General features: G+C 44.8%; 1 protein-coding gene across 1 annotated transcript in view; it reads left to right on the top strand.

The window, feature by feature from the left end:
• LOC106810877 (tyrosine-protein phosphatase non-receptor type 23-like) overlaps nucleotides 1–21,881 on the top strand; it is a gene marked incomplete at its 3' end in the record, with an annotated part of 40,897 nt that overhangs the window by 16,006 nt on the left and 3,010 nt on the right. Inside the window, 6 exon segments of the mRNA XM_014814345.1 lie at nucleotides 2,191–2,221; nucleotides 2,349–2,359; nucleotides 2,750–2,886; nucleotides 3,599–3,690; nucleotides 4,921–5,125; nucleotides 5,453–5,610. Of these exon segments, the coding sequence (XP_014669831.1) occupies nucleotides 2,191–2,221; nucleotides 2,349–2,359; nucleotides 2,750–2,886; nucleotides 3,599–3,690; nucleotides 4,921–5,125; nucleotides 5,453–5,610 (634 nt within the window).

Raw genomic sequence — 21,881 nt, forward strand, 5'->3', positions numbered from 1 at the left:
AAGGGGGGGATAGCGGGCAGAGGGTGGGGATGGGGTGGGCGGATGGGGTGGAGGAATATTCAGGTTTTTGAAAAAGCGGGGTAGTACCCGAGTTCCGTGGAGCTTCAGTGTTGAACGTAGCAGCATGTTGCCATGTAACCCTAACCGACGTTGTTATTTTTTGAGCGGGAATGGCTGAGTAAAAATCAATAAGTTTCAAAATTCAGAAATGGATGCCAGTGTGATCCACGGGTGGTTTTAACATGTAAGGCCGACAGGTTTGAGTTTTGAGCTGACATGTTTGAAAATCGCCGACAGGTTTGGATTTCAGGCCGACACGTTTAAAATATCAAAGCAAGAACGTACGCGTAGTCACAGCGTGCGCTTGTAGCATACACTATTACAGTCAATTACACTGTTTTACTCTGTGCATGGGCTCCCACTTGACTTACGGGCAGTCGAGTCATACAGTGCGTCTACGTCTTCTGAGCTGCTTGCTCTGATTCATGCGCGCGTGCCTGTACGCCTGCCTGTGTGTGCGTCCGCGCGTGCCTGTGTGTGCCTGCGGGCGTGCCTACGTAGACCCGTAGGATTATAGAACGGTAATCCATGGAAAATCGTAATGAAATTCACACGTTTATTTTTGCGTGCCGGCACACTCGTGTGTCATTCCCGATTGTAGCTTTTTCCTCGATTCCAGCAAAGAGTTTTGCTGTCGCTCTCTCATAGTCCAGCGGTGTCCACTCCCTACATTCCCTTAGTGATTAGCACCATGCGGCTGAAACAATCATGCACCAAACTCCACCAATGTCCAGCAGCGATCGAAATACAACAATTCTTGGGAAACGGTCTGTGGTGTCGGTCAGATAATTGTGATATATGTGCCAACAGTTTCTTGGGTGCTCTTAAACTCGTTTTACCTTATTATATTATCACTCGCTTATCTTTCTCTTGAGTATATATAGTTATATCATATAAGTCTTATCATTCCTTCGCCTCTTAATCCTTTTCGGCGACCTTTGAAAATATAATGTGAGAATGTCAGTGCAGTGGCGTAGCTAGGATTTTTTAAGCGGGGGGGGGGCACTGGGGGCCTTACTTTTCGTGTGGGGGGGGGAGTGGCACAATTTAAAACTTTGTATTATACTGTTCTAACGGCATTGGTTTTAATTCAATTTTTTTTTTTATCAAGCATGAATTTTTAGTGGGGGGGCACCTGGGGGGGCACAGAAAATTTGTGGGGGGTCTCGTGCCCTCTCAGGCCCCCCCCGTAGCTACGCCCCTGATGTCATGCAATAGCGCCCTGGCTAAAAGGATGTTAGGAATATTACACAACTATTTTTTAGAAATTCTTTAGTTGTCCAATTAGGCAACTAGCCAAACGAATAAATTGTCCGACATAGAATTTCACTTGTCCTGAGCCTGATATGCATAGCGCTCGCAATCCGCTATGAATAAAAAAACAGCTCACAATAACCAGCCTATTTCATCAGATTCCTTCTAACAAGGAGGAGACAACAAACGCTTGCACGAGCAGTAGCATCACTGACAATGAAGAAATAGAATAGACTCAATCCAAATTATTTTGAAATATAGGTCATAAATTTTGTGCAAAAATGCTCTGAAATAAGGCTCAGATTGCACCACAGAGCATCTAAAACCCCTGAGCTTCCAGGGCCTTAAACAGGCCCTGGACCCCAGCCACAATGACTTCGCCTTCGCACTCGTGTGTGTGCTTTCGCGCACGTATAATTTCACATAATATCTAAAGAGGGTGATACTCCATTAGGAGTGTTCCCAACTTTAATGTCATTAATGGTTAGGGTTATGTTATTAAGGTTAGGTTTAGGGTTAGGTTAGGTTAGTTAGGGTTAGGATTATCATCATTAATCATTAATGCATTATGATATCAAAGTTGGGAACACTCCTAATGGAGTATCACCCTCTTTAGATATTATGTGAAGATTAGTGCGCGAACCATTGCATAGCAAAAAACTGGCTGTATTCTCTCTCATTTATTAAAAAGCAAAACTAAACTATTTCTGATATATCGGTTTAATATATATATAATATATATATATATATATATATATATATATATAATAATATTTATATTATTTATATTTATATATATACGATATAATTATAAATTATAATATAATCAAAAATTATATTTATAGTAATATTATATAAGATATTTGTTTATTGCAGTGAAGAGAAGGCCAAGGTGCTGAGAGAAGCAGTGGGATGACATTGCCGCTGAAAGACCAGGAGCTTGGGTAAGTGAACTACCCTTACGAAGAGTCGATCACTATGTAGCTGCATCACATTCCACATCTGTAGCTTTAATCGACATCTATGCTATAAAGGACACTGGTCTGTTAATAAGTTCCCCCTGTCTATATAGTTATAGGCAGTAGAACTGCCATTAGGCCAAAACAAAATATAGGTGTGGTTAAGGGGTTTCTTCGGCGACCTATTTATTCCCAGCGACCCTAAACATTTAATTGACAATTTTCTTTATAAGTAAAAAAAAATATTAAAAAAAATAAAAAAAATGAATTGGACAGTTCCTGCTCTCAAAGGCACAACGCTCATCCGCGGACATGCGGTTCGTAAATAAAATATTTTCAAGAAAATAAATGTTTCCCTACCTACCTACCCTAATTTTTTTCGGCATGGTAAAGGTAACCGCACATATATTTTTGTTTTGGCCTTATTCAACACTGACAACATTTGCCACGTGAGTAACCGTCGTCGTCGTTTGCAGGACGTTTCTATCGTCGCTGCAGACGGACCAGCTTTTTGACGTGGAGCACGATCGTCTGCCACAGCCTCTCCTGGAGAGATGCGCTGCGCTCAGCGTCAGGCCCACCGCCGTGAAGGACCTCACGACGGCCATGAAAGGTTTCAAGAATATTTGTAAAAATTTTATCGTCCGCTTTTCATTCGCCGTTGTTGTGTTTTTGGTTTCCATTTTCCCGTTTTCCGCGTTCCATTTTTTCCGTTTTGTTATTTATGTTGTTTGTCGATGTATGTCAGTAGTCGAGTCTTCCTTACTGAAGTAGAGGAAAAGGGAGAAGGAGAAGAAGGAGGAAGAGGGGGTAGGAGGAGGAGATGGAAGTAGGAAGAAGGAGGAAGAAAATAAGAAGAAGAAGAAGAAGAAGAAGAGCACGAAAAAGAACATATACTATTTCGTTATGAAAAAAAAAATAATAAGTCACAAAATGAATCATGATAGCAAAATATTTCCTGAGAAAGGAGTCTGTGGCATGTGTTTATCTTCCCAATTCGCATAGTATTCACTATATTTACCTCCACCCAACGGAGTTGGAGGAGGTTATGTGATCAGTCTCGTGTGTTCATGTGTTAGTGTGTTTGCACGATCGATATTAGCACGTCGAGTCAGCGAGCCAGCCAGCCAGCAGCAGGCCCGTCAGTCAGCAGCAGCCAGCAGCGAGCGGCGAGCCAGCTCGTAACACATACATGTTGCATGGGGCGTATGGCGTATGTCGCTGGCGGAGGTATGCACTCTCCGTGAGTCTCGTGTCTAGTCTCAGTTGGTATAGCACAGCATATTAGTGCTGGTTGTCACTCATATGGCTCATGTTTTTTTCAGAGCTGTCTGATATTAGTTTGGATGTGACCGAAGATTTAAATAAAGTTCACGAACTCATGGAGTCAGAGGAACAAAGTGAAAAAAGCTTTCAAGTAAGTCGCGGAAGTTGTACGATTGAGTCACGTAACCGTACTTCAGATTTCCAGCTGCCGCTCTCTAATTGATCAGTGTTCGAAATAAGGAAACAAATTTGCTTGTCCGGCGGACAAGCTACAAGATATGCTTTGTCCTTTTTGCTTGTCCTGCAAAATTTTTGCTTGTCCTGATTAATAACAAAGAAATATAGTAAATGTGTAATAGATTTAATCAAATTAAATTTTAGACTCAATATCTTACTTTGTAATTTTAATACAGTTCACTAATAGTTCGAATTAGGTAACAAACTTGAAAGAACATAACGAAGCACAATTATTTATTTTAGTTATTACTTGTCTTAACAAAGTTGAAGCGATGGTAGAAAATGATGTAAAATTGCTCTAAAACGTTGCTCTAAAAAGCTGCTTGTCCGGCGGACAAGCTACTGGACAGGTTTACTTGTCCTCCGTGGAAATGGACAAGTGAGGACAAACCCATAGCCTTTATTTCGAAACTGTTGACCTATTCGTCTGGCAGAATTGACCCGTCCGACCGTGAGCTGCACAGGCTATGTCCTGTCCTGTCGCACTCCTGTCACTCTGGTTGCCTCTGCAATGGCGTCCGGTTAATTCACTCTACCACAAAAATCTGGATAATTGCCTATATACCTCAAACGTCCGGACAGAGAATTTCCGTGCCACATCCTTCCGGATAATTCCCTTTCGGTTAAGTCCGGATAATATTCCTGTTCATACACGTCTGGATAATTTCCATCTGGATAATTCCTGTACTACATCCTTTCAGGTAGTTCCCATCTGGCTATGTCTGGATAAGGCCATAATACAAATAATGTTTGTTTGCCCTCACCCAACCGACCCGCCAAAAAGGGGTCGACTCAAAAAATGTTGATCTTTTTTTTTTTTACAAATTGTATCACTGTACATTATATAAATCTGTAGGCAATACATTATATGTACCAAGCAAAACATACGTTCAACATAAAAGGTATCTCCACACAAGCACACCCGAGCATGTAGACACCATGCTGAATTTGTAAAAAGACCCATTAAAAAAAGAAAAGCCTACCTACCTACCCAAACTATTCAGCCTGGGTCCGGTGAGGGCTAACAAAGATTTTAATTGTGGCCTAATACCCATCTATGCAGGTCAGGGGTCGTCGGCATATGTTTGGATAATTTCCGTCCGGTTTTAACCGATGTTTATCCGGATGCTTCCCGCTCTTGCAGGAGCAGCTGGGACGTCGCGACGCATCGCTCATCGTAGCTGAGCTAGCTAAGGAGTACGGCCACCTGAAGGAGGCTAACGCACGCGCGGATACGTCCGACCGTGAACTACATAAGGTGATGATGGTGCACGTCAACAACCTGAGACTGCTGGCCAGTCAACCGGAGGAGATCAAGCAAGCTCTGCCCTTGCTGGAACTAACCGACGGTAAGCAAAGGACAATAGGCGGTCGATTTCAAATCAATTACATAATTAATTAAAAATTAATTCAATTTTTAATTTGATTCAAATTAATTCCAAAGTTAAAATTTGTGATTTTTTTAGATTTTATTTCGAATGATAAATTTTCCGGTATATGGCATTTTTTATGGGTTTTACCATGTGTTATGCAGGAGCAATCAAAATGTTCGATATCAGAGCTGGTTGGGTTTCAAAAGCTCCCCAAAGCAACACATTATAAAGTCTCTCTGATGCGAAAATCAACGAAAGCGAGAATTTCATCATTAAGTTTTTTTTGCGCATTTCTTGCTGCAGAGGACAGAGAAGCATCTAGTGAGATCTGGAGACTCCTGGGGAAGGTAGAGGAGATGAAAGAGCAGCGGGACAAGTTCGAACACGAGCTGAGAGAGCAGGTGCAGAATGACGACATAACGAAGGCCCTCGTCACGATGAAGGATGCAGACAGCCTGGAGGTACGTACATGTAGATGAAGGATGCAGACAGCCTGGAGGTATGTACATGTAGATGAAGGATGCAGACAGCCTGGAGGTATGTACATGTAGATGAAGGATGCAGACAGCCTGGAGGTACGTACATGTAGATGAAGGATGCAGACAGTCTGGAGGTACGTACATGTAGATGAAGGATGCAGACAGCCTGGAGGTACGTACATGTAGATGAAGGATGCAGACAGCCTGGAGGTACGTACATGTAGATGAAGGATGCAGACAGCCTGGAGGTACGTACATGGTGTTAGAATGAAGGCTCGCAGACAGTCTGCGGAGGTACGCTACAGTGTAGAGTCAATGAACCCGATGCGAAGCGACTGAGCCGGCGTGTAAGCGTATCCGTACAGTCGTAAAGGATGAGAAAGGGACTTCGCAGACCATCCCCCCTGGAGGGTTACCCATTCGTACAGTGTATGATTGAAGGATGCAGTAAGCAATGCCTGAGGTAAACGTACATGGTACCAAAATTGAAGGAGCACGACAGCCCTGGGAGGTACGACATGATAGTATGAAGGATCCTGCACGCATGAGCAGCCCATTCCTGGAGGAGTGACCGTGTGAGGCGGTCCTGTTTGTAGATGACAAGGACTTAACACAGACCACGCCTGAGGTATGTACAACGGTAATGTAGAGAGAACCAAAAAGTGAAGGAGTGCAGACAGCGGCGGACCAGGAGCGGCTGTTATATGTACATAGTATAGAAAAAAGTGTGTCAAATGAAACGAACTGGATGTACGAGTACTCAGCCCATATCTAGCCTTGGAGGATTTGATTAGAAGACGGTGAGTGAGATGAAGGATGAAGACGAGGCGCTGGAAGTGATATTAGTAAACAAGCAATGTGAGTAAGATATGTAAATGGAGTGCTAGACAAGAACCTTCGCATGGTAGGAGTACGTAGCATAGCCTTTCCACCGTTCTGTAGCCAATATTGGTAAAAAGATTATATGCTCAGTTATCAGGATAGACCATTCTAGATAGATGGTAAATGTACATGGCATAAAGTTGTTAGATTGATAGGCTAAAAACAGACAATGTACACTAGTGTATGTATCGAAATACGAGAGTGTGAGAGAGAGCTAGAAGATGAAAATGACCATTGCACCTGGCGAAGGGTAAGATGGCGTACGCCATTGTAAGATGAAGGAATGCAGACAGCTCTGGAGGATGTACAAGTGTAGGATAAGAAAACGGCCGAAATGATTGCCAGGACCAAAAATTGTCTTGGGAGGTTATGGGTTTTTGACACCTGGAAGTACGAAATAATAGGGAGTCGCAGGCAAACAGCCTGAAATAAAGGTAAAAAATACAAATTATAAACGAATGGAAATGAAATTTGAATCAGGAGCAATTATTGTGCTAGAAACAGGCGACAATGAATCTAAAAAAAAGGAGTATGTACAAATTAGTATAGACAACCGTGAATTGAACAGACAGCACCTGTAGGTTTATTACGTTACAGTTGGTGATGAAAGATAAGAAGGATGAAGATTATGGTTAAATCTGGGAGGGTATGTACATGTAGATGAAGGAGTGCAGACAGACCGTGTGAGATATTGTACATGTTGAGATGAAGGAATTGCCAGCACAGCTTAAGCAAATCGGAGGTATCGGAAAATAAAAACCCAGCGTGAAAAATTAGAATGAAGGTGGATGCAGACCGTATGTCAGCTCAGACAGCACTGGGACGACCTTACGTCTCACACGTAAAAATGTAAGGAAAACGTAGTTTCGTGTACAGAGTTGAGGATGGGCAGGGAATTAACACGCTAGTAAACACACACTATTGCAGAGGAATAATAGCATGAAAGAATTTTAACAAAATCATGAAAAATTCTAGAAGGTGTACACAGATGAAATTCTGATCAATTTCAGTATTCAAGGCAACAAAGGCTGGATAGGGGCGGTATTGTAAGAGCTTTCGAAAAGTAGGTGCGAAGCTTAGGGGATGTTCAATGGATCAAAGACGGAAGTTACACACACTCTCCAAGTGAGAGTAACGCAACCCTGTGAGTGCGAGAAGTGTTGGAAATGTGGGTCAAACGTTTCGAGTTATCTACGCGTTGGACCATAAGTGAGACACACTGCGAAATAGCAGTAGTTGAAATTGTCAAAGTATATATGCAGTACATGCAAATAGAATAGTGTGTGCCGCAAATAAATTCAAATTAAAACAATGGCCACAGTCTTGGAGTGCGTACGGAGTGGTAGAGCGAAATGAGCAGCGCCATCTCATCGCTAAAAAAACGTCTAAGCTGCGGTGACTCTGTGTGGAGTGGGTGCGATTCTAAGTAACCGCTGTCCTAGTCCCACAATGTGGTTCGACCGGGATACACGCCGAAACAGTGAAAGTGCACAGGGAATGGTATGCAGAGACATTCTCAAAAAGAATGTTCGTAGTGGCACGCCCACACCACAATGGAGTCAGTGAAAGTACCAGACCGAGTGATGGCGCTTGGAGAGACCTTTAAGTGTCTCAAAAGATTAAAGAGATGGAAAGCTCCATGCCATACGTTGTACAAAGCCAACTATTGTGCAAGACAGAAATAGGTATACACCTCATATCCAAGATCTAGCCTTAACAGCCAAAGGCCTCACAGCTGCAAATTGCATATAGACGAAGGCTGCACCGTGTAACCAAATTAACGCAGTAGCAATAGACGCACCAACATCAATCACTGCAGACGAGCCCTGGGGCAGTGAGCATCTAGCGTTAACAATGAATGAGTAATAAAGCGGAAGGAGAGTGATGGACTTACACTCCAACCACGGGGAAACCCTCGTCATCTGTAACCTCCAGCTTATAAGATACCACTACGATTACTACCGCCCATAAACTCATTGCACCAACTTGAGTCAACCATCGGACACATACAATTCTGACCACATCCGTAACAGAGTCCGTTTCTCCTGTAGACACCCACGCAATTCCGGAGAATACAGACTATGAGACGAGTAGACACTCGATTCTCCGATCGTTTGTCCATTTAATCTAATGCCGGTGACACTCGCCTATACTTCAAACAAAAGGCATCTACTAAATACACACCACTGACAGCGGTGGTGACTTGCGCTCCACGATATGAAGGATGGGCGCGAGATGGCACGGCTGTGGCATAGGCAGGGTGATTAGGGCAATCAACTGCAACACTCCGCGAGAATAACCCTGATTTGACCCGTAAGACAGTCTACAACGTTATGTGCCTCTGTATGAGTCATGGAGAGGCCGCGATGGCCGGCGACACGCACCCGGCCAATACTCACGCTGAGTCAGCAGCAGCGGTCCCTGCGAGCCACAGCGCCCTCGCCGTGAGCCGCAAGCCCCCGTCGAGGAACAGGTGGTATACAGTATAGGCATTGCTACGGTTGATTAATGACAAAGATTGGGAGAATCGTGTCGTTTGTTTTAGTCTTATGCTCCGGATTGCGGGTTCTAAGAGGAAACGTTTGGTACGATGAGCTAGCAATGTAACTCGTGTCACGATTTGAGCTCAAAGTTGGATGAGTTACGGCGTAGTAAATCGTAGGTAATTATAGCTAGTACATTGACGAATTTCCCTTGTTTACTTGAAGTCACACTCCTTCCTTTATACTGCCTGGTTACATGTAACACATGACGACGTACAGAATGAACATAGAAATTATACCATTTAAGGAACATACAGCTTCTATTAACGCAAATTTAGCTTTTGAATGTTCAGCTGTGACATTGCTAAGGCCTCATACATCCAGCATGTATAGATTTACCAGACGGCAGTGCCGCCGCCTCCAATTTTCTAAACAGACAGTCAACAAATCCACCGTTAACCTCCTACTTGAAGGTCAAAGAGGTTATTCTTCGCTATTCACTTACGGTGTGATGTTCACAGAAGGACATTTCATGGTCCTTTCAATAAACGCCAATATGCTAGGTCACTCACTAGAAAGCAAAAAACGTTTTGTTCTCAATCGCTCCGTCGAGACCATGGTCCTCAGTAGAATATGTCTATAAATCTGCCCTGTGCCCACTGAATCTTTGACTCTGTAACCTCCAAATTCCGGCACAGTGATGGCTTTTTCCTAAACAATGATGCTATACAACCAGACTATCACGGAGCCTATGTCGAGCCGTTTAGACTTTTGTGCCGCAATTCTGCATTTCTCGATATATCCTTAGAGTTAAGGAGTGAAGTCGCCCCTTCTTTTACACCTCTTGAGCCTTTGAAGACCTTGAACAATCCCAGCTTCGACATCCCAACTCGTTTTCGATTACCCAGCCACGTCCGCGAATATCGTGACCGGTACGTCGACGGTTAAGATTTGTGCGCCAAACTGGTTGACGCACGGAAGACGCATCGGACCGATCCATAGCGATTCTACAAGGCTGCATCGAAACTTATGTCAAGATGAGCTAAAAATCAAAAACCTGTGTGAATATGTTTTGGGGCCACAGTCCTCATTCATGGTGCGACAACCACAGAAATGAGCAAAATCCATTGAACCTTGTCTGAAACTGGACTTATGGCCATTTCCATTTTGACCGAAAACGTGGACCGTGGCTGGAGAGAGAGGATCGAGCTGGCGTAAAACCTCACAAAAATAGGACGTTCCAATGACCTCACTATAGGAGGTAACAAACTGCATGCCAATTTGAAACATGTGGGGTCAAACAGTTTCTGAGTTACCGTTGACACATAGGCAGACAAGCTGGAAATGCATAAGTGAAATGTGTCAAAATCTACCTAATTTGCATAATTAAAAAAAAATCAACACACAGTGTGATATGTTTTGGGGCCAGTCCCTCCATTCATTCCACATCACCCGACAATGACCAAAACTTCGCATCTGAACCTAACTCGCACTTATGGCCATTTCCATTTCTTCTGCCAAAATAAGGCTGGACATCCGTGGCTTCACCTGCTCCAAGGTGACTCACCGTGCCCAATAGGCATATAATCATTCCCATAAGGATAACAACTAATACTCAATCTTAGAATTATTAATATATTTTTAAGCCAAATGTTGACGGACTGGACTGATGGAGTCGCACGGACAACCGATAGACCGACACCGCGCCATGGGCAATCAGCTCGTCTTGACGATGTCAAGGCAAGCTAAAAATGTAATACATGCTCATTCATCTTCTTGCATAATAACAGAAGAAGTAATTACTTTATACTGTTATAGTCCAAAATACATTTACTATCCGTTAATTGTATTGAATCGCTTTTAACTTTATTCTTTACAAACAATAATGAGGGTGATGGATGACCTTCAATTTGTGGATTTGAGGCTGACTATGCTGTTTATATGGTTACATCGAGTAATGGTTTGGTAATATTGCCCAAGCACAAACAGAGGTATCATCACTGGCCGCCTAGCACTGGGATTGCAATTTCTGTTACGATACTTTAAACTGATCTATCCAAACATCCCTGGCAACATCAATAGTTAAAGAAATGTCCGCCTAATACTACTAGCAGCCACCCCTATGGTGTTCTTCATTGAACCTAGAAATGTCGAGTAACTTATAAAGGGTTTTTATGTGACATGCCAATATATCAGGTCTAATAAGACTCAAAGAAACTGCCGAGCTGCTAATTTGCATATGTGTAGCATTTTGCATAATCGGCCTAATTAGCATAATTAATTAGGGTCAAATCACTAAATCAAGAAATATTTCCTTAGTAATGCATGCATAGAGACTTCATTCGTGTGTCTAGACCCCATGTTTTCGACACTAAGCAATTGATGGGAACATGTGATTCACGCCTACGCATCCTTGCCGGACTGCCAGAAATCCCAATATAGCGTGGCCAATGCAGTAATGATGTAGAACGCGTAACATCAACCAAACTCAGCAACTGTTGAAGATAGAGACTTTGTTTTGATGTTTAGACCATGTTCCTTAACTAACAAAAGATTCCATAAAGTCTATAGACTTATATATCTAACAGTAAGTATATATTATAGAGAGAGAAATGTTATAATATTTATGATTGCAGCTAGATCATGGACTACATAGATGAACACCCACACTATCAACTACATACAATGTCGCCTTCGTCTCCAGGTTAGTGACTCAATTCTCGGGGGGGTCCACCATCTCCAGATCATCCTCCTCCTTCTATTCTGCTCGTTGCATATCCTTCGTTCAGCATCATCTCGGTTGGTGTCAGTGATGTTACATCCACTCATTTCCTCCTCCTCAACACACAGTAGCAGTGTACATGACAATCCATTGGTGGCAGCAACTTCACACTTCCCTGCTGGCAGCATTCCCTCTGCTCGGCAGCTGCAGCTAATACGTCCATGGAAGGGTTTTTTTGGCTGCGGTAGGTTCTTTTGAGCAGCACTCGGTACCACTTCATCATTTAGCAGTAACTCTTCCGCATCCATAGTTAGTGAGTTTGACAGCAGGAGGGTCACCTTTTCCGCAGCCTTCCACTACATCATTTGGAGATGTGCTCTCCGATATAGGAATCCCAGGTGATGTCTGTTGGTGGACGGACTTCACGGATGGAGATTCTTTCGCTTGCGATAAATGCTCGTAACCTTGAAGGCATTCATGGTGACGTGCTTTTATTCTGGCCATATAGGAATGGAAGAAGGTTTGGCAGTTGCAATCCAGGTCAAACTGTCAGTGGACATCGTCCTCATCCCAAGACATGAGTCTAGTCCCAGGAAGGGAATAGGATGCAACCCAGCACCAATTACTTCCAGAGTCGGGCTTTTGATGACACCACTTTCAGGGCGGACGAGCTGCTTTACTTCCCATTAGATTAGGACACAGTGTCACAGCCTGAATGCGGTGCATTTCCCAATATTCCCTTCCGATTTCTCACCCAGCTTGTGACAGTGGGCAATTGAATTCAACACGGATCCACCACTTCTCTCTCCATCTGAACATGGCATGATACGCCATCTTCCAGCGACGAGTACACGAGCAGGTACGAATACATCTGTGTCATCACTAAGATGACGACAGCTCCGAGGCTCCCGGCCGATGCAGCAACGAAGCATGTACGCATGATGAGAGATTGTCTGCTTTCACTCATGATGCACAATACTGTGGCTGGGCCTCAATCACAGTTCGAGGATGCTGCGCGTAGCAAATGATCAAGAGGATATAAAATGTGAATAACAAAATTGTCATATGACCTGGCAAACGTATTCGCGCCGTCTCCTGATCGTTGACAGAAGAGGAACCTAGAGATTGTCTGCTGTCTTCCCATGCATGAGGCTGTGCGCCCTGTTCCTGCCATCAATCATCGACGAGTATGGATCCTCCGAAATGAAACCAGTCAGTATCAAGTTAAACATCTCGGCGTTCATATAAAGAACGCCATCTCCCCTGACACCTCGCTGCTGGTGGACGCCTGCTTCAGCTACTGTACCACATTGTCTGGCATCCTCGGTACAGTGGGTGGATCTTCTGAAGGAATGGAAAATCAGCCCCCATCAACCACAGAGGGGCAGACACTGTATGTCATCTCGATCGGCATGAAAGGTATCAGTGCAAAAAGGATCGCCGAGAGGCAGAGGAGAGCCGGGGAAGGATCCACTGCATATCAACTGACTCTGAACTCACCACGTATTTTGGTGCGTGATGCATCATGAAAAAACAAGAACAACAACAGGCAGCTCTTCAACCTACTCTGCACACATGATCTTGTAGCACCATCTGAACTTGTGAGCCAAGCCAAACAGTATGTGCATCATGATGCAAGCAGACATATCTCTCATCAGCTACTATTGCTTCGTGCTGCATCGCTCGAGGCTCGGACTGTGAGCAGTGCGTGAGTGAGAGACAGGGGATTAGTAATTCGTACAAGCCGTGTAACTGGTGCTGGAAGATGGCGTATCATGCGCATGTTTCAGATGATAAGTGGGATGGTCCGTGCTTGACAGCATGCCACTGTCACCAAAGCTCGGAGAGCAATGCAAGGGAATATTGGGAATCGCACGCACTGCTTCGAGGCTGCTAACACTGTGTCTATCCTAATGGGAAGGGAAACGTGTCCGACTCTGAAAGTGCTCAACCAGGACTGATATGGCTGGACTAAACTCAATTCTGGAGAGAACGATTCAACTGACAGTTGACGCTGATTTGGCCCACTGCAAAGCTCTTCTTCCTACCATTTATATGGCCAAAGAAAAGCACGTCAATGAATGCGTTCCAGGTACGAGATTTAAATCGCAAGCGGAAAGAATCCTCCATCCGTGAAGTCCCCTTCCACCAACAGACATCAACCTTGGATTCCATCGTAAGAGCACATCTCCAAGATGATGCATATGGAAGGCTGCGGACAGGATTGACCCTCCTGCCTGTCCAAATACTAACTATGGATGGGAAAGTTACTTGTAAATGATTGAAGTGTACCAGTGCTGGTCAAAATAACCCGAGCGAGAGAGAGAGAGAGTCATGACTGTCATTAAGCTACAGCTTGCCGGAGCAGAAGGGAATGCCTGCAGCCAAAGAAGTCGTGGTTGTGCAAGCAAAATGGAGTTCATGTACGCTGCTACGTGTTGTGAACGAAGGAAATGAAGTGGGTTGTAAGTCCACTGAACAGACGAGATGCGATGGCTGAAGAAGGATCACTTAGAAGAGAAAAGGTATAAGGAGAAGATGATGCTGGAGATAGTGAGAGGAATGCATCACAACCAAATTGAGGCGAGACTAAAGCGCGAATGTATGTATCTTGATGGTGTTGGGCTGCCATCTATGTATTACCGCATGATCTAGCTGCATCATATAATATCTTAGACATGTTTCATATATGAGTATAATACGTCGAGAGACTGTACTGTTAAAGAGTATATAAGTCCTATAGACGCATGGAATATCCGCTTGGTGTTAAGGAAAGCATGTGTCTAAACACATCTAAAAAATCCTCTGTCTTCTCAACCAGTTGCTGAGTTAATTGGTGATGTTACGGGTTCTACGCTCATTATGCCATAGGGCAGCCATATTGGATTTCTGGCATTTGGAAGGATGGTAGGGGTTTTGAAATCCATGTCAGATCAATTGCTTAGTGTCGAAAACATGGTCCTAGACACAGAATGAAGTCTCTATGTGCAATTACAAGGAAGATATTCTGCATTTAGTGATTTGACCTAATAACTATCTAATTAGGCCCAATTATGCAAAATGCCGTACCATTGTGCGAAAATCTAGGCATCAGGGCAGTTTCTGAGTCCTTATGAACACTGTATACATTGGCGATTTCAAACATAAAACCTTATAGTCACTCGACATTATCAGGTTCACTAGGTTGGCTAGGTAGACTAAAATGGCAATTTCTAGCTGTCAGGCATGACATCTGGCATATACACAAGTTAGCACGCATGGACAGACAACACACACACGCACACCACATGACATTGCACCAGGCACAAGACCCATCACCAAGACTCACACCCACTCACTCACGCAACTTCACAGGCCGGAACAGAAAAACACACTACGCGATGGCGGACGATCTCAACGGCTCGACGTCCGGCACTCTCACCAGGCACGCAGACCATCCCAGAGTGCGATCTGCTTCGAATGTGCGCGCAGGGCGTCGCCGGACTCTGGTTCGGTCCGCCCTAGCACGCATTTCTCAACCACAGCAACTCCTATCGCCTGTAAACATGAAACACAACGCTGTTATAACGACAACAGCATTGTTCATCGCCTGTGAATCACAACGCTCGTTTACTACGACAACACATTGTTCCATCTGCCTGTGAACATAACCGCTCAGTTACTACAACAAAGCATTTGTTCCATCGCCTGTGAACATAACCGCTCGTTATAAGCGACAAAAGCATTGTTCCATCGCCTGTGAACACAACCCGCTCAATTACTACGACAACAGCATTGTTCACATCGCCTGTGAACAGCAACCGCTCGTTACTAGCGACACAGGCATTGTTCCACTCGCCTTGAACACGGTAAACGCTCGTTACTGACGACAACAGAAATGTTCCATCGCCTGTGAACACAAACCGCTCGTTATCTAGACAACAGCAATTGTTCCATCGCCTGTGAACACAAACCGCTCATTACTACTATAAAACAGAATTGTTCCAACACGCCTGTGAACACAACCGCTCGTTACTAACGACAACAGCATTGTTCCCATCGCATGTGAACACAACCGCTCGTTACTACAACAAGCAGCATTGTTCCATCCTGTGAACACAACCGTCACATTAACTACGACAACAGAATGTCTCCACTCGCCTGTGAACTATCAAGCGCTCGTTACTACAACAAACAGCATTGCTTGTTAACATTGGCCTGTGAACACAACCGCTCGTTACTACAACAACAGCATTGTTTCCATCCGCCTCGTGGAGCACATACCGCTCATTAGCTACCACAACAGCGCATTGTTCCAGTCGCCTGTGAACACAACCGCATCGTATACTTACACAACAGCATTGTTCATCGGCCTGTGAAACACAACCGCCTCGTTACTAGCGACAACAAATTGTCCATCCGCTGTGAACACAACGCTCGTTACTACGACAAGCAGCATTGTTCCATCGCCTTTGAACACAACCGCTTCATTACTCGACAACAGAAATTGTTCCTCGCCTGTGAACACAACCGGCTGCGTTACTAGACAAACAGCATTTGTTCCACATCGCCTGTGGAAGCACAACCGCTCGTCTACTAAGACAAACAGCATGTTTCCACTGCGCCTGTGAACACAACCGCTGCGTTAACCACGACAACAACAGCATTGTTCCATCGGCTGTGAACACAACCTGCTCGTTACTAACGACAACCAGCATTGTTGCCATCGCCTGTGAACACAAACCGCCTCGTTACTATACAACAAGCATTGTCTCCAATCGCCTGTGAACAGCCAACCGCTCGTTACTACGAAAACAGCATTGGTTCCATCGCCTGTATGAACACAACTGCTCGTTACTACGACAAACAGCATTGTTCCATCCGCCGTGACACAACCGCTCCGATTACTAGAAACAACAGCATTGTTCATCGGCCTGTGAAACACAAACGCTCATCTACTACAACAACAGCATTGTCCATTCGCCTTGTGAAACAACACCGCTCGCTTAACTACGACAGACAACAGCATTGTTCCATCGCTGTGAACACAACCCGCTCATTACTACAACAACAGCATGCCCCCAAACCAACGTTACCCGCAAAGTGTTGTCGCAACTACTTGATTATCTAATGTGAACCACACTGTCACAGCCACTCGTTACATGCAACTGTGCATTGCTGCTAATCCTAAGATCTGTCTGTGGGAGTGGGCACAGACTTCCAGCACATCGCCCCCGTCCGCCTATGCCCAGAATAAACTCTCTATTAACATTGCTTCGTGTACCGATAGCAGGGTCAAAGGGCTCAGCGTCGTGCACTCACTCAGGTTCTTAGCCGCGACCAGGCCAGGTCACACGCTGGCACAGTCGTACATGATGCGAATTGACGAATGACGCACGACTGCATCCGGCTCAGCCGCTAGGCCTGAAATAAGGCGGCAGACGTCCACGACGTTACCCTAACAACCGTCGCGCCCTCTACCAAACACAACGCAGCGCTAGGCGGCAACAGCAAGGCTATAATTCTTTCCCATAATAATAAGATAATAATAATAATCGGTTAACGAGCTTAACAACCATAGTTAGAGATTCGTGTTCGGCAGCCGATCGCCAGCGTGCATGGCTTCGCGATATCCGTTTACAGTGCTGTTGCTCTACGCTGGCTGGTTTTAACTGCTATCGTGACTATGCTGTGTGCAATACAGGATGCGAATCGATAACTGCAATCAAAGATCATGCGAGAAGCAAATCGCTGCCATATACGAGGTGCATGCAAGCATAATATAGTCACTTGTAACCTATCAACATGCAAGGTGGTAGAATAACACTGTACAAATTGTGAGTATGGTTAGGTTTTCCACACGAGATAGCCACACGCGCAGGACGCTGGCCGCAGTTATATCGGCTCGTCGCAGTGATGATACATGATCTGAGCAACCTTCCCATTGTTTAGCTGTGTGACAACATCTGCTAACCCCATGTTACGGGTTATTGGTGTGTACTGTCGCTGAAACGGTCTTCTTGATTTGCGTTTTTGTTTGGATAGTTCAGCAATATCGTCTCGAGAGCTAATGATGTATGTGCACCCGTGCTAAAATCCATTGGGTTATTTTATACTTGCATACAAAGTGCTACCAGGTGCAGCCTAGGTTTTAACTTAACAGCCTCCGTGACAATGAATGTTCAATAATCAGAACTATCGAAAGCATTCTTCTTGTGTAGTTTATAAATAAAACAACGTTAACGAATAGCATCCTAACATTACATGAAAAAATTATGCAATAATTGAAATCGCATGCAGGTAGGCAGCAACATATCCAGCATTTTAATGATCGAATATTGAATGTAGGTATTTCCACAGGCCCTAATAAAACACTAAACTGGCCTAACAGTATTTTGCCATCTTGGCATTCCAAAAAGTCCAAAACCAAGAGAGAGGAAAAACATGTAGGCTTCCTGGCAGCCATAGTGTTATAATTAGATACGTTTACTCCACATAACTAGTGTCTATTTCAGACAATTTAGATTCTGTCATTAGCAATGTACACATATATCTAGAGAGAAGATATAGAAACCGGGAACAAATTTTATATATCATATTATATAGTCTTACTCAAGCGATTTCAAACATGCCTATAAATATATCGCTACTATATGTGCACATGTGAATGAGTTAAGGAAGCGACCTAGAGAGATATCACAACCATTCCATGTATTCGTATGTCAATAAAGGAGATTCGGCAAAGCAACCCTGCGCGTGTGTAACAACACACGCCAATAACAGAAACACAAGTGGCCAAAGGTATAAATATGAAATGTCCCAAACCTGGAAACCAACTTAGCGTGCGCAGCGAGGCCGAAGAGGCTCAAGGCATTTCTGCCTGTCCCAGCACGTCTGATGCTCTTGTTCACTGGCTCTACAATGTCGAAATGGGTGTTGACCATGAGCGTAGATAGGAACAGCGAAGCAGGCAGGCAGCCTCAATCAGGATGGGGCAGGAAGGCCAGGAAGAGCTTCACGTGCCGTTAAAATGCCTACACACTCACACATTGCGGACGGTACGAACACGGTGGTGTGTGTGTGAAAGGGAGGGGGGCACGAAATACAACTGGGGGTTTACATTTTTTAATGAGAGAAGCGGAGGAGAAGTGCGCGTATAATCGGGCATCCAATTCATCGGCGTGCGATCGCCCTGGCTGTCCTGGCAGCCAAATGAATCGTCGTTGCTTGTTTCTTGTCAGTTGAACGCATTTTGAAAATCTGGCGCAGATATGCGCTGAGCAGCCATTTATTCGAAAACAGTCTCAGAGTATGAAATCAAACCCTCCACCCATGTCCTCGAGCTAGCGGTAATGTTGGGCAGCAGCATACTACAACGCCAGCACCTGTACAGTCCCTTGCCAAAACATGCCCACAACAGTGACAGCAAACTCCTCCAATTCTACTCCCTAATAAGAAACACGTGAATAGCTAAGTACCTTGTCCTTCAACAAAACACACACCTTCGGGTTACTCCGAAATCATTGCTCCTATTTAGTTTAACAGCCCCGAGAGCAATTATATATATCATTAATATATATATATATTGTTAGAAGGGGTTAAAACATGCAACTGCCAGAAAAAGGAAAAACAAGCAGCGATTTCCGATATGCGGTAGAGACTCGTTGGGAGCAATTATGCTAAAGGAGGTGGAGAGGGATGATTCTGTTCCCCCGGGCCGGCTCTCTCGCATGGTCAAAAATCCATCTGTAAGCACAACCCCGAGATACTACAAACCAAACATTGCTAGATAAACAGACAGAAACATGTTAATGACTAATCAGTGCAAATGGAATATGGATGTGGGCTATTCCTACACGCAAATGGGGATCTGCGTCGCTCGCGACTTCTCCCCCACTTCCACATTGTGCCCACACCAACATGTTGCGCAGTCACAGTGCCAACAGCAGTGCCATGTTCCAACACAGAAGCTCGAAGCAGCAACAGTGTAAGCAGGCAAGTGCCAAAGCCACTATACATCTGTTTCGTTGTTCCCCAGGCTCAAAAATTATTTCCCCAACTCATTGACATTTAATTGACCAGATTAAAGAAATACCCTGACCATCCGAAATGCGCATTGTGCATACTGTTGTCTCGTACGGCTGTCGTTGAATATGGGAGCATCTTTCATATTGCAATTCTGGGAGGAGAGGCAAGTCAATATGAATCGCCTGCAGCAGGCGAGTGCTGCACGCGGTTCCTCCCAGCACGTGCTTGCGCTAAGCTAGTGAGGCTGTTAGGACGCCGTGCCAAAACCGCACCTGCGTCCCTGCAGTGCCGTCCTGCCATCACACCCACGATTTGTTCTGAGTCGACTCGGGCAACAGCAATGCTGGCGCTAGGTAGGCTTTCCCAGCCCCGCAGCGACCGCAGAGGAGGAAGACTGCGGCGATGCACCATGGAACCAGGCGTGATAAAGAGGCGAGATCTCAGCAGTTTTCGGTGGTTGACGATTGATATCGTATACACTTCAGCTTAGCATTGCCCGTTCTCCGATTTTTCATCTCAACAACTGCAGTGAACCGATTTTATGTTTTTTTTTATAATCTATTTCATCCCTATGGATGCCAAAAATAACACGTGCGCACAGTGAGGCTTGTGTGCAAGTGTATTGTTTAAAAATCATGAAGCAAAATCGGTCCAACAGCCAGGGGGGCAGGGCGTGCTGGAGCATGCTTTCCCCCACTACAAGGCTGAATACATCCGGTTCCGGTCCGCATACTGACAAATGTATCGCCCCACGGTTCGCCTCGAGACCGGAGAGAAGCTGTTGGACGGGTGGGAGGGTGCTGGAAGGTGGAGGTACGTTGCGCTGACCGTCAAGCTGCACTCCACCACCGCCTTTGCCGCACCCGCGACGACGGCCGTGCTCTCGCGCCTGTCCGCGCCATCACCTGTGACGTGAGCGTGACGACGACGCCACCTGCCCAGGACCGTCGTCGTCGAACACGAATCGTGAAAGCCAGCGCGGCGAGGCATAACCTTCACCTCGTACTTTCTCCGTGAGGCCTGCGCGCAATCAAAGACGGCGTTACGGCGCAGTGAAAAACTCAAGACAGTCATTGTGTGCGGGTGACATCAAGACAGTTATCACGCCAGGAGTGTATAATATAGATATCATCTCCTAACACATATAATAATATATGTAGAATCTATATTTTGTACACTTCTGGTTACCTGCCGTGCAACAACACACATTAGGCATAATGTAATCACACGGCGTTACCCACTATCCAATTACTGCAGCATTACAGGCAGTGCAATCACTTGCAACATCAGACACAGCCATTGCGATCAGATCACAAACCATGCAAACACAGCGGCTACAAGCTGGTGCAGCGAATGCAGCACTGCTCCTTGGCAATGTTGAATCTAAAACGGCTATGGAACGAAGAGGACCCATCTGCAGTTGTGGCTGTAACAGTTCTTAAATCCAGTTTTATGTATATAATAATTAATTGTATCATGTAATGTATATATAGTTTCCGTAATATGCAATTGAGGTTGCGGTGCCAACGTTGAACTGTTATAAAACTACATCACATAAAACTTTTCATTATCTGATGTTAATAATTACATTTCCATCTACAGTGTATGCGTGCGTGCCTCACTAGCCCTATAACTTCACCTCGTCGACACTGTCGACTAACACGGCGCAGCACATGATGAAAAGTTTTGATCAGGCTTTTCGATGAATGACAACAAAGCGCAAATTACCACACAGAAGGACGATCGTCGCGATGATAAGTAATCGCTTAGAAACAGTGATTAGTAATATGAACGTACAGCAAGCTGCTTTTGTGCAGGATTTTCAACGATGCGACTCGAGAAAGTGCGCGTGGGCTTTGTCCCTAGAACAGGTACAGCTCGACACGCACTAACCTATGCCAGTCAACAGTCCCGGCTTGCAGAATGCCCACTCTCAACTCCCTTTGCGCCCGTCTCCTGTTCTTCTCCGCACTGACAATACATATCTAAATACCCCAATATGCATGCTCCTACTCAATAATTACAGTTGGCTAGTAAACAAACGTGGCAGACGCTATTGAGTTTGTCACATAGAACAGTAAAGCAAGTTCCCTCGAATTACATCATTGTTATGCTCGTTGACAACTATCTCATGTATGTTATCCAGTTCTATAGTTGTA

This window comes from Priapulus caudatus, unplaced genomic scaffold, assembly GCF_000485595.1.
Source record: "Priapulus caudatus unplaced genomic scaffold, Priapulus_caudatus-5.0.1 Scaffold482, whole genome shotgun sequence".
Taxonomy (NCBI): domain Eukaryota; kingdom Metazoa; phylum Priapulida; class Priapulimorpha; order Priapulimorphida; family Priapulidae; genus Priapulus; species Priapulus caudatus.